Raw genomic sequence first — 14,569 nt, forward strand, 5'->3', positions numbered from 1 at the left:
AGTCTTCCCAATCTCTAGGTTATATGTACAGTCTTTACATTTTCTTTTAAAATTTCTCTTTTTTCCCTACCAACCTGATGAACAAAATTTAAAAATAAGTAAAAAATTTCTCTTATTTTCATTGTCATTAATGATGACATGTGTAACTATGACAAAACACCATTTGCACCAAATCAAGCTGGATTTTAATGACACATTTCCTTAAATTTTTAAAAAACTTCCTTATGCTTCAGCTCCTTACCAGTGATTTCTGAGAGCTTTCTGAGTTCCAGCCTCTGTTACTTCACTGTAAAAAGGTACAAGAAGCAAAGATACAAAAATTAGCTTGCTGTTTCTTCAGTTTCATAATGGCTAAGAGTGCCGCTGTCATGTTAAATTAAGACAAATCTTAACACACAGGAACGTTTTGGGAAGGCCACTGGAGCTGTCACAGATGCTGGTATCTCAAGAAGTGGCTGTCTCACCAAGAAAAGAAACAGTGAAGAGAAAGGAAAAAACCAGCAAAGAGGAAGGAAAAAAATGTGCTGTGACTAGCTAAAAATAAGTAGGAGAAAAGACAGATGGGATGAGATGTTCAGCTGAATATAGATTTGAACAAATTAGATAGTAAAATCAAGATGTTAAATTTTATTTAAAAAGAAAACAAATGGTGCACAGTGAAGAGAGAGGTAATGCTGTTCTAGGGATGAAAAAGGTGAATCTCAACAGAGTGGGAAGAGGCAAAAAGCAGAAAAGTCAAATGGCATCTACTCAGAAAAGAGGTCATGATCGAAGTCTAAGTACCAGATTGCACTTCCAAAAGCCTGCAGGAAAAACATAGCTTGATATATTAGTGAATGTCATATGAAAAATAAAAGAGTAAGAACAAAAGGTATTCACAATATCAGTAATATGGGCCCAATTTTCCAGACGGTCAGAATGGAATGTGCAGTCCACTGGTGGCACTTTGAAATGGAAGTGAAAATTCTATCTTGTAAGATAAAAGAGATTAGGATGAGGAGATGTTTTCTAATTCTATATTTTTAGTTTTTCAACCACTTGTTTCTCTTGCTTTGATATTTTCTAGCTTTCTGGTTGACCTGGAGGTTGTTTTTGTTCTGAACAAAGGGGATGTAAATCTGTGTTTGCTCCCATTCATGGATTTAATTAGGCATGTTGCCCAATCTCTAATCAATCACGGGTTTGGTTTTTCTTTGTTAAGGTAGTCAGAGGCCTTCAGGCATGAGTGACTTATTAAAATGTACTCTCATAGTTGGGGATAAATTATCATCCTGATATTGTCAATCACTCAATAATTTTTTATCCCCAAAGCTCTCCCCTGGTTGTTTTGTCCCACACAAAGATGACATTTTATTCTCACATTTGTTCACAGACATGATTCACATTTTTCTATCTAGTGCATAAGGAAATCATTCTACATTCGGCAATAGTGCCAGTTTGGCTAAAAAAAATATTTTCCATATCCACAAAAATGTTAATCAGATTCTTGTTAGAACATGTGTAAGAACTGGTTTTCATTTTCACAGCTCTTGATGTCAGATTACTAAAATAATTTATGTTTTGTTGTGGGAACATGAGTGCACGCAAAACCTCTCAAATCACATGACCACTTCTCAGCCCACACTTCTTCATAGCACATAGAAATTATTTGTGTTTTGTGGTAACGAATGAATGGCAGGAACAGCAGAATTTCAATGTGGCCTTTCTTTATTTGATTAAACATATTCTCTATTTATTCTTAAAAAAAACTAATTTAAGTTAAATCGCAGTAAACCATGATAATTTAGAAAACATGTTGAAACTGAGAGTGAAGAGAAATGTTCTTCACATAAACCGCACTGGAAACCATAAAACTTATTTTTGTCAACCGCTTCTCATGACAGTGGCTGGGAATTTGACATTTCTACTACAGTAGGCAAAAAAACATGTAAAATACACTCTCCCACATACCACATCACATCTCTATTTATATTTCCAAACTAAAAGCATTACAGCCCAAAAAAGTGCTGAGTGCACTGGTCCAGTTACACTAAGAGTTGTAGGTTCACAACAGAACACCTTACGCTGCTATCTGTGTGGCAAGGCCACTGCTGGTGGCCCCTTACGCCAAGCCCTTTCTCAATGGATCCAGTTTGGCTCACCAAGAGAAAACCATGCTCTTTAACCCAAAAGGTGGTAAGCTTTTCAATGAACTCTAGTTACCACAAGATGAAAGAAACAAAACCTTTGAACAGATTATGAAACCCAACTGAAGTATCCACATGACAGCACTCAATACTACCTCGTCATTTCACAATGTGTCAACAGCAATGAGCTATGAAATGAGTGTTGTGAAAATTTGCAATAGTTTGAGACTGAATATTTTAAAACTAGAAATCTTTAATATTACAGTAAACAATGTGACAGAAACATGGCTGTTTCTCTAACCTTGTCTGAGCTTTGCGTTCCATACAGGTGACTGGATCCCAGGAGTTTTCTAAGAAAAACTTTTCCTTTCCACTTAAAGATCCTAAGAAGTCGGTGAAATCTGGTTCTTCTCCCTGCAGAAGGGTTATTTAGTTTGGGATGTAACATTTTACAACAATAATACAAACCTTCTGGGAGAATACCACAATAAATGTCTCAAAAACCACTCAGTTAATCCCAGGGTATAATCTGGCTGTTTTAAATTACTGCAGGGAATATTATGGGCCTTAATGACACTGTAACTGCATAAAGCCAAAGAAAGCTAGAAAGAGGGGCCAAAAAAATGAGCTCAAAGCCAGCTGAAGTGACAACAAACATGTGGTTGTTTACTAGGATTGGAGAGGTTTAGTCTGCAGATGTTTGTGGTCTCTAGAAGGTTCCAGAGGAATGAGTTGTTATGAAGATTTGCAGAGTTTGATGAGAGCAAGATTCTTCTTGGAGATGGCAGGCCCCAGGACAGGGAGGCCCAGTGGTATAGACAGAATTTATAGATTTCTGTGGTCAGATCATACTCTACTGGTCCCACAATGTACATCAACAAATTAATATTGTACGGATGTCATTTCAAAGCCTCCTAAAGACGAGAGTCATTATTGAAGCCATTAGAGCACAGATGGTTCAAACTATATGCAGATATTCATACTTGCATTTTTGCATTATAGCTGCTTTTTTTTTTCTATGGAACTGTAATGAATTGTCTCATAATCTATTCCATCTTCTTGCCATTAGCAGGCTTTGAATGTTCACAAATAGGAGCAAAGAACTCATTTTCCAGAGCTTTAATCACACAAAGAGGGAATGCCTAATTCTCTAAATGAAATGGTCTGTGATCACTGAAGCAGAGATTTAATATATCACGGCAAATTAGGTAGATTTTAATAAATTACTTATCTCCCTGAATACTTTACATATGCTTAAGAAGGAACATAGCCTGTTTGCAAACAGTGAAAACCCACAGCCTATAAAAATCCTTTGAAGAAAATGACAAATAAAAAAGTAAATTAAAAAATGAAATGCATTATATCCCAGACCTCTAGAGACAATTCCCTTGCAGCATTGATTCACAGCTCCATTAAAAATATCAATTAAATCCTTCAGTGAGATTGGGTAAAAGCTAGAAAATTAACTTTCCGAGCTCTTTTTGAGGATCTGGTTACCCAGATACACCCCAGCAATGTACTGGCTTGATGTAAATTTAAAAAAATGATAAAAAGATACTCCTTTCAGATCTTACTAAGCATATCAGAATTTGAGCTATACTTTTGATAATTTGTTTCTGTGTCATATGCTAAGTTTTCAACATGTAAATTTCACATCTATCCATATACCTATTTCCTTTTTATAGATACACATCCCTGGATCTCATACCACCATTACAAATACATGCAAATAATACAAACAGAATGAACTTTTAAGAAAGAAAAACAAAAAATTCGCAGTCATTGAATAAGTTGGTGCTAAGTCCCATTCTTTATATTTAATTGATAGAAACTGCATGCATCAAAGAAAATGCATACTGAGCTTTAATGTGCATAAAATGGATATTAGCATTTTAAAGAGGAAGATTAACACATTAATCCGAGTAATTTTCATATATTGCTTCTAATAAAATCTTCACAGTATAAAACTCTTAATGAGGCTAATCATACGCATTCCGTTTAGTGGGACGATTAGGGGTAACATAAAAGTATTTTTTTTCATAGGTTGTCTAAGATTTATGCTTTTGCTTATTAAAAATAAGAATGGGAATTGCATTTCAGTTCTTCCTAAGAAAATGTTGAAAATGCAAATAGGCTTTCTCATGCTATCATGTAGGTATAAATTATTGAGAAGGTACTGCCCATTATGGAGAACTTAAGTCCTGAGGGGTGGCAGTCATGGGAAAGAGGGTATAGAAATAAACAAATGAAAAAGTATACAAAACTCAAAACACTTCGAACCCAGGTCTCCCCGCTCCCAGCTTCCCATGAATTATAGATTATATACACCAGAGTAATTACAAAAATCTCATGTAGGAGCTTTCATGTGAGCATTTACTCAGGATTAGGAGACGCCTCTGGAGCAGTTGCTTTCAAGTCTCCAAGTCATCTCTGTATTGCTCATAGACAGACCGGAGGGCATGGAGAGCTTCAACTGTTACCCTGAGCTTGCCAATACCTTCACCATCTGCTCGTGCATCAAAAACTAGGGAGAAAAGAGCAGGAAAGTGTTAATATTGTTCAACAGATTTTTCTTTGGAAAGGCTTGCACAGAGAAACAGTAGTTGAAAAGATGAAAATAGTTCTACAAAAGGCCAAAGTTCACTGGTATCTTGGGTATCCAAAGAATAAACCTTCTTATGTGTGCGTGGAGGTGCACATTTGAGACGTACTACATGGACCTATACATACTGCTTGTGGAGCTAAAACTAATGAGCTAATCCTGAAGTTTACCTAGTGAAAGCCTCTAGGATAATGACCTTCACACACGATCTGAATTTTTAAGCTAGTAAGGAATAAGTCTAAAGGGAATTTATGACAATCTATGGTGTTTCAGAATGGAAACCACTGTACAGATGTTACATGATCATAGCTTGAATTATTTATTTTTCTGAGGAAAATGTTCCATTTAAAATAGATTTTATGTGAAATTAGAAAAGATTAAAATGGCAGGCCCAAGAATCTTAAGGTCTATGGGTTTGAGTGTATGTGAGATTTTTCTTGGAAGAGGGGCCACTACTTTCAGTGGTATTCCAAAGGTAGACTCTTGAGATCAAGTGATCCTCCCACCGTGGCTTCCCAGAGTGTTAGGATTAGATGCCTGAGCCACTTCACCCAGCCCCAAAGGTAGGCGATTTGACTGGAGCCACGGGCATTCTCTGAGCTCAGTGGCGGAGGCCAGATGGGATGCCGATTCAATACCTGACTCCATCCCTCTGCGGATAATTATAATTACTAGTGACTCAAGTCCAGAAATCTGGACTTTGTAGGTTTGATAGTACTTATCACTTATGAGTCTTTATATAGTTTCTTCTTTTTTCTTTTTTTTTTTTTTGAGACAGGGTCTGGCTCGGTTGCCTAAGCTGGAGTGCAATGGTGTGATCTTGGCTCACTGTAACCTCTCCCTCCAAGGGTCAAGCCAACCACCCACCTCGGCCTCCTGAGCAGCTGGGACTACAGTTGGGTGCCATCATGCCTGGCCAACTTTTATATTTTTTTGTAGAGATGGGGTTTCGTCATGTTGCCCAGGTTGGTTTTAAACTCCTGAGTTCAAGCAGTCCACCTGCCTTGGTCTCCCAAAGTGCTGGGATTAGAGGTGTGAACTACTGTACCTGGCCTAGTTTCCAGTTTATAATTCCTCATGGTTTTCCTTAACTTTAATATATGTATTTTTTTTTAATTCCAAGAAAATTTGTTAGAAAGCCCTAAAACTTGATACACAAAGACTTAGGTGCAGAAACTGAGCATCAGGGAAATCAAAATGGCACGAGTGGACCCCAGCTCATTCCCTGGAGTTGTTATCTCTGCTTTGGGACTTCTCACTTCTATACCTGACGCAGAACAAAGCATTAAAATCCCAGCCTCGCCTATGCCTAATCTTTTGGCTCTTTTCCAAAACATAGCCATAGTAACTGACCATGTCAGACCAGTGGGTCATATGTGGTCTCACAGAAGAAGATGGGTTGCTAAACAATTGTCTGGAAAAATTACCAAGAATATAAAGCCGAGATAATTTGGTCATTACTTGTCAAATTTTCTTGGTCCTGGTAGTCTTTAATAGGGTTCAGGTTGATATTTTAATCCTCTCATCTTTTCCTCTGTGCTAAGTTGTGACCAACTGTCATGTGGTTAGAAATGTATAGTTTATATTTCCTAGAAAAAGGTTCTAATTTGGTTATTTGGTCTAATTTTGACTTTTGAGCACTTGACATATACCTAGGACAAGCAGCTGGATAAGGAACCAGGGCTGAACTACAGTGTAAGCAGAATGCCTGGCACATAAGAGGTGATCACATTAGTGTTTGCTGAATGCACAAAAACAAATACAAATACAAAATACAATACACAAATGCACAAATACAAAAACAAGCCATGCACATTTTTCCAGAGATGGCTCTGCTAACTTAACAAATGAGGCTAGGAATCAGCCTTATTTATCTATTCAATACTCAAAGCCTAGGCCATCCCTGATTATGATTTTAAAAAGTCTGATAAATAAAACAATTTAGCATGTTCTAAATATAGAAGAATAGGGAGCAGAAATTAAGAATTGTTGGGAATCACAACTAGCGAGGTGAAAATCCAGGACAGCACATTTTGTCAGGAACAGATCAAATGTCATTACCTCTCACAAAATCCTGGTGGGAAATGAGGAATCAAAACCACTTCCTTACCGTGACTGTATCACTAGACTGCAACACTGAATTAAAGAGAAGCCTTGAGAAAGACACTATCAGGATCACACAGAATAACATACTTAAGGTTACGAACCTTAGTGGAAATAAGGCTTCCATAAACATCAACAGAATAACATGCTTAAGGTTAAGTCTTAGGTGAAATGTGGCTTCCATAAATAACATTAGAAAAACACCTGGCCAGGCATGGTGGCTCATGCTTGTAGTCCTGGGATTTTGGGAGGCTGAGATGGGTGATCACTTGGGCCCAGGAGTTTGAGACCAGCCTGGGTAACATGGTGAAACCCTATCGCTACAAAAAATATCAAAAAAATTAGCCAGGTATGGTGATGTATGCCTGTAGTCCCAGCTGGTTGGGAGGCTGAGGTGGGAAAATTGCTTGAGCCTAGGAAGTCAAGGCTGCAGTGAGCTAAGATTGCCCTCCAACTTGGGTGACAGAGCAAAAACTCTGTCTCAGCGAAAAAAAAAAAAAATCCAATGGCCAACTTTTTTCATACTTTTACTCAATACTAAAAAATGAATAATTCCTTGTGAAGCTAAATTAATTATTTTACAATTTCTGTTGATTCAATGGAAGGCAGGGGGTAGGGCAGGAGGATGTAGGAAGACGTTTCGGCTTCACCAAGGCGTCAACTTGAGTTGTAAAGGGTTCAAGTAATGTGTGAATCAGTGCCCTCGCAGCCAGCAAAAAGAAGGTTTTAATAAAGACTTTGGAGTATAGCAATTGTTGGTTGCACAAATTGAGCAGCACTTTCACCCATACCATCGATATTTTGCTCAATGAGGTCCCTCCCTTCCTGGAACATGTCGGCGAGATGGACGTGAGCTACGCCAATGTCCTCACACTCCAGGTCCTGCTCGTCCTCTGGAGGGTCACTGACCACGGTGAAGCGAATGCTGGGAAGGCAGAGATCAGAGAAAGTCGCCGTGAAGAGAGAAGAAATCACCACAAATCAAAACTCCCAAATGGGGTGTTATCACTAGGTATACCATCTTGAAGTTTCCAATTATCCCAATAAAAAGAAAGGTACATTAGGTTAGATAAGTTATTACATGAACTATTAGAATTGTTATAAAACACCCAACCTTCAAATGAATAGTAATCCACTTTCTAAGCACTGATTACCATTTATCTCTACAATCTGAGAAAATTACTAGGCAAAGAGAAGGGCCAGATGTTCACTCTATTACATACTATCTGATTATATTTTGACACCTCTACTTTAAAGGCTAAAAGGGCGAAGTGAATAAAGACCATGGAGGTTAAATGGTCAGCATCTTCCACAGAAAAGTAACATTTTCTATAGAAACACACAACTCTGAAGTTGCTACTACTAAGGGACTTAACCAACTGTATGTGTGCTACAAAACACAGAGATCATGCTCCCAGGGTAACATTTTGAATCATGTTAGATAAATGTTGTAATTCTGCCCAACAGCTATATCAAATGTTTGCATTACTTCAGCAATCTTTAACTTACAATCATAGTATCCAAGTTTTATTTTACTTGTAGAAATATAATTGTAGGGTTCTGATGGAACTGATTTGAATTAGTGGCTTGTGTGGAGGCCAAACGCACTTGGATTGACCAAATGACAGGAATTTACAGTTAAGTACTCTTTTGATATGTCTTGGCAGCATAGCTTAAACCATAGATGCTTGTAAACTTTACCATTTTAAACTTTTCAGAATGTATCCATCCCAAATCAGAAACAAAACAAGAAACATAAAAATCTATGTCTCTGAGAAATCATGCCTTGGAAAACACAAAAAAAAGCCTTTCCAAACACTTATAGATAAATACGACAATACATTTAACCAACTTGCTGAAAGTAAGTATTTCACATTGAATTCCTTTACTAAGTCTGTTTTTAGCTAGCAATAGAGTTTTTTCACGTGTGTGTTTTCTTGAGACAGAGTCTTGCCCTGTCACCCAGGTTAGAGTGCAGTGGCACAATCTTGGCTCACTGCAACCTCTGCCTCCTGGGTTCAAGTGATTCTCCTGCCTCAGTCTCCTGACTAGCTGGAATTATAGCCCAGCTAATTTTTGTATTTTTAGTAGAGACGGGTCTTCACTCTACTGGCCAGGCTGGTCTCCAACTCCTGACTTCAGGTGATCCGCCAACCTTGGCCTCCCAAAGTACTGGGATTACAGGTGTGAGTCACCGCGCCCAGCCTGCAATAAGTTTTTATTAGAAAACAGAAATCCCTTAGGTCAAAATCAAAGTTAACACCTATTCAAAAATAATTACAAAGAGTACAGATCTTGGCCTTCAAGACGGTATGAAGGACATTTTATAACATGTATAAGATAGAGGGATTAAGATGGAGTGGTTAAAGGCATCCATCCTGGGCTCAAATTCCTGCTTTCTTACTGCTTAGCTGTGTGACCTTAGACAAATTACTTAACCTCTCTCATCTCAGTTTTCTTACGAGTAGAAGTGGGATAATTATACCTATCTTACAGCGCTCTTGTGAGGATCAGATGAGATGATACAAGTGAACAGTTGCTTGGAACACAGTAAGCAGTGAGTAAATGTTTGCTCTTTTTTAAATAGTATTTTTAATATAGGTAGGGCTGCTTATGCTTCTACATTTCTAAGGGGAGAGAAAAACTTGGCATGGGAAAAGCTTGTTTCAATTGAAAACTTAGATTCCCAAATTATACATTGACTATATCATTCAATTAAGTAAGATGAGTGATGATGAGAGAAATTTTCCTAAAATAAATTAGGAAAAGAGAAAGAATTAAAACTGCTTGGAAGAGGAGGAATTAAAAGTAATATATAATACATATTTTATAACACAAGACTTACAGAAAAGACTGAGGCTCTGCAGACTGTAAGAATCGTGTTAAGTGTTATCTTCATATAGTGTCTCATATCTGAGGATCATGTCTGTATCACTTTACAAATGCAGTCAATTACCTCCACTGAATATATGAGAATTCTGCGGCAAAAGAAAGCCTTCTAAATGCCAGAGAAATGACTAGAAATTTAAAACTGCAATATTTCTGGCTTTAAATTCTATATAGAGAAAAATGAGATGTCAAAAACAAAATTAAGAAACCAGAAAGTTAAGCTGAAAAGGGAGGAAAAGTACAACTAAAATCATTTAAGGATTAAAATTAATTTTTTAAAAAGAATGAAAAGACACACAACACAAATCTTATATCTTACTTTCAACACTGCCAAAACAAAAAGGCAAAACTTTGTCCCATGCCTAGAAGAGGCTTCCAGTCTGGTCTGAGGCCCTGGCTCTACACATGGGCCTATGTCAAGCACTCAGGTAGAAGGAAAAACGGGAAGTGCCATCTGAGCCTCTCCTGCCTCCTCTGCCCACCTCTTTCTCCTGCCACTCTCCACTTTTTAGTGAGACCAGCCTTGCACCACCTCCGCCTGGTCCTGGAACACACCTCTCAATACTTCTTCATGTCTGGAGATCCCTCTGCCCGAAACGATTTTTCTCTGAGCTTTTTTGGCTGGGCTGAGTCCTCTCAGCCTGCATGAACCAGCTTATGTGTCACCTCCTCAGATTCACTGCTGAGGATTCACTGAATTTGATTCAGCTTTCACTGTTATTTTCTATTTTGGCATTTAATTTGTTTGTTTTTCTCTTAGTCTTATTGCAAATGTGATTAGTTTATCTGTCTATTTATTATCATAGTCTGTCTTCCTCAGGGATGGATCTGATCAATAGAACACGGTTCACAAGAAAAAACTGAAACCAAAAAAGGACCTTAAGTCGGTGTTAAATTATGACTTCAAATAAATACTGTTTGAAGGTGCATTTCAGTATGTTATTTCCATTTTAAAGTGACATGTGTATATTTGCAAATACAGCATGGGGTAGCATGCAAAGGTACTCTATACAATTAATCATACGATGTCTATAACGTTAGACATTTTGGGGAAGATACGTCAAATTATTCTGTTGCTTTGTAGGTTATCACCAATATTCAACAGGGTTGCTGTCTGAGGAAATGAATTTTCATAAACGAGGAGCTACTTCAAATAATGTGACTCTGAGTAGTTAAAAAAGGTGAGAATATTCACTGGAATGACAACTGGTTTTTGGCTGTGGAAAAACATACATGTAAGCTCTTCTTTCCCTTGGGAAAATGATACCGTTGAGGGAGAAGAGTCGATGGGGCCATCCTCTCCCATGGCAGTTCCAGCAGTGCACAGCCAGCATGCAAACACTCATCCGGAGAAGGCCTGAGTCAGTCACTTGGCACCTGCAATAGTTCTCTGTCTTCCTCAAAAATGACAGGAACATTTGTTTCTTTGGGGGGTGTTTGTGGAAACAACCATGGGAGGGTGGGAGTCATTACAGTTATTGTAGACTTTTCTCTTTTTTTGAGACAGGGTCTTGCTCTGTCACCCAGGCTGGAGTACAGTGGTGCGATCATTGCTCACTGCAAGCTCGAACTCCTGGGGTCAAGTGATCCTTCCTCCTCAGCCTTCACAGTAGCTGGGACTACACATGCATGCCACCATGCCTGGCTAATTTTTTATTTTTATTTTTAGTAGAGATGGGGATCTCACTATGTTGTTCAGGCTGGTCTCTAACTCCTTGGCGCAAGGGATCCTCCTGCCTTGGCCTCCCAAAGTGCTGGGATTATAGATATGAGCCACCGTACCTGGCCTTATTTATTTATTCTTTTCTTTTCTTTTTCTTTTTTTCCCTACAAATTGAAGGTGGACACACCTGGCCTTTTTTTATTTCTTAAACGATTCTAGTACAAATAAGAGGGTTCTCTGAGGAAAGGCAGGCCTAATACGAAAGCAGAACTTGCTATGAAATTTTTTAAGTAAACACTTTGGGGGTAACAAAATTATTGTCTCCCAATATGTTACAATAACATCTCACATTTCAGAAACAAAGTGAACCCAGAGGCAGACAAATAGGGCTGAACAAGCTACTGAGTCTCAGCCTAGGATGTGCCCATGAGAACTGAGCTCAGTCCTAGACAGCCATGGCGCAGCTTGCTGAGCATAGGGAAGCAGAGGCCGTGGCCAGTGCCATTTATTCCCTGTCACTCATGACCTGGGATAACCCTGGGGGACTGGTGGTTTTTAAGAGGGCCCTGAAAGAAGCTGAAGCAAGTAAAAGCTGAGTGATTACCATTCTGGAAAAAGGAGAACCTCAGGCTTAACAGGGTTTTACCACTCCTTCAGAAATAAAAACTGAGATCCAAAGGAATGATGTATTTCAGGAGCTAGTGAAAGACTAGTAATAAAGCTATATTATCACATCCCAAGAGCTAAGAATTCCAGTTCTTTTCTTCAAACAGAAGATAAAATGCTAGTTTGGAAGCTCTTTTGAAAAATATGTCCTTGACATTCACTTTATGGCCCTCTGGAAAGGAGAGAAGTTGAGTCTCCTAAGGCGGCAGAGTAAGTGCTGTTTTTGAGGCAGTGAGAGGCTGCGTCATCAGTGGGTCGTCAGGCGAGGAGAAGTGGGCAATGGAGACGTAAACTGTGTGCTCAGGCCGAGGGAGGACAGCCAGCCAGGGGCACTGGAGAACCAGCTCACGGTTAACAAGCAGCACAGAGGCAACTCCTCAAACTCTGCAGCAGAAGCTCACACAGATGCACTAACTTTTTAAGATCAGGATTTTTTTTTCTTCTGAAAATGATATACATGTATTTTCTCTACTGAACCAGAATTTCAAGGTATCCTATTTAAATTAGAAAAAAATGCATTCAAAAAATAATGAAACGATGGCTTATTAAACAGTGATAGTAAGATACAAATTAGTATGAAAGGCTGATGCGCCATTACAAACAACAATATTTTGTCATGGCCAGGTGCGCTCACGCCTGTAATCCGAGAACTTTGGGAGGCCGATGTGGGCGGATCACCTGAGGTCAGGAGTTCGAGACCAGCCTGGCTAACGTGGTAAAACCCCGTCTCTACTAAAAACACAAAAATTAGCCAGGCATGGTCGTGCGCATCTGCAATCCCAGCTACTCACAGAAGGCTGAGGTAGGAGAATCTCTTGAACCCAGGAGGTGGAGTAAGCCGAGATTGTGCCACTGCACCCCAGCCTGGGTGACAGAGTGAGACTCTGTCTCAAAAAAAAAAAAATTAATGTCACTACTTACAATGATTGCAATTAACACTCACTGTGCACTATGTGTCAGGACTGTATTATCTGTGTTACATATATCAGCTCATTTAATCCTTACACCGCCCCTCTATGGTGTTATTATTTCCATTTTAAAGTTGAAGAAAAAGAGGTGCAGGAAGGTTAGGTAACTTGTCTGAGGTCAGACTGCTAGTAAGCAGTAAGACAAGAATTTATATCCAGGGCATGTGCTCCAGAGTATACCCACCTTTCAACCTGTTACAGCCTTTACAACTACACGAGTGGCAATAGGATACTTCATACATGTTGCACAGTCTTTGGTTTTCAAAGTCCTATAGGATCCTTACAATTACTTTGAATAGTAGGCAGGGACACTATATTTCTAGGAGGAGGAAGATCTACAGAGGTCCCGTACTCATTTGAGGACACAGAGTGAGTCAGGGAAGCCTGATGGTCTGCTTCCTCATCTTGTGCCTTTTATTTTAACCACATCCTGCTACACAGATCTACTTTATGTAAACCATTAGATAATTTGGACGGCTGAAATATACCTTCCATTAGGCATCTCTTGTTTCTGTAGTACAGCTTTTAAGATGTCTCTCTTTGCTTGGTTGTTTTCTTTATCCACGTAGATCACTACAGCAAAAGAAAAAAAAAAATCCAAAAAGGAAGTCACTCAGGAATAGGCTACATTAGTATCATTCTGTATTTTTTAAAATATCTGTTTTTAAAGACACAAGTCATGCCACCTCACTTCTATGCCTGGGAAAAGAAAACAGCTCCAGAAACCAGAATCAAATCTGAATAGTCATGTGATCTAATGTCATGTCACTGGCAGGTTTATGCGCACACTGTCAGAAAAGATACAAGCAACATCTAAGAGTGCCACATCACTGTCACTGCCTGTTAATGGCACTGGCAGTCATGACAGTAAAAGCCAATGGTCTTTATTGCTTTGTATTTGAGGGATTTACTGCAGTTTCTTTCACCCAAGAAGCAAGTGATAATGATAATGTATGGCAGAGTGCTTGTCCTCCCTGACAGCCTCAGTAATTTAATCCTTCTCTCCTGCCACAACAAGCAATAAAAAAGGCGTCTAGTGTATTGGGCTGAGGAAATCCACAGGCCGATGCCTGCTGGGTAGGGGTATGGGAGAGAAACGTGTATGGAGAGAAAGGCTTTTTAGGGTGTGAGGTTTGTCTTTGGTTTTAAAGGCACATGCTGGCATCCAGGAATGTGGGCAGACTTCACTTGGCTGAAGCATGAGATTAGTTAACTGATCTCAAGTCTCACCAGAAGGAAGATGGTGAACACTTGACATTGTAATTAAGTGTCTACACTCTGGGAAAATGGCATCTTAATGTGCAAACACTACAATTTTCATCCTGATTATTTTTTCTCAGTTCGGCAGACTTTCAGCCATGCATTAGCTTCTGAAGACATTTCTTTTTCATATGCCATTTTGGATGTAAAGGCTCCCCTGTGACAAAATCTCAACTTAGAGATTATCCCTGGTCAAAAGCACACAAAGGGTGAAAGATATCGTGATCATTCTAAAGCAGTTCTCCTTAGGCTCTGCCAGGAACAAACATCTTTTATGTTGAAAATGTTTCCC

At 39.0% G+C, this 14,569-nt stretch overlaps 1 protein-coding gene across 3 annotated transcripts in view; it reads right to left on the minus strand.

Annotated features, from left to right (window-relative positions):
- Positions 1-1,689: 1,689 nt before the first annotated feature.
- Positions 1,690-14,569, minus strand: part of RPGRIP1L (RPGRIP1 like) — a 99,909-nt gene continuing 87,029 nt past the window's right edge. For all 3 annotated transcript variants that reach the window (XM_032255612.1, XM_032255611.1, XM_032255610.1), the window contains 3 exons: positions 13,506-13,590; positions 7,623-7,756; positions 1,690-4,650 (listed from right to left, as the gene is read on the minus strand). In XM_032255612.1, the coding sequence (XP_032111503.1) occupies positions 4,538-4,650; positions 7,623-7,756; positions 13,506-13,590 (332 nt within the window). In that variant the 3' untranslated portion in view covers positions 1,690-4,537. The remainder of the gene's footprint in view (positions 4,651-7,622; positions 7,757-13,505; positions 13,591-14,569) is intronic.

Source organism: Sapajus apella, unplaced genomic scaffold (genome assembly GCF_009761245.1).
Source record: "Sapajus apella isolate SASKATOON/1434 unplaced genomic scaffold, GSC_monkey_1.0 scaffold90, whole genome shotgun sequence".
NCBI lineage: Eukaryota > Metazoa > Chordata > Mammalia > Primates > Cebidae > Sapajus > Sapajus apella.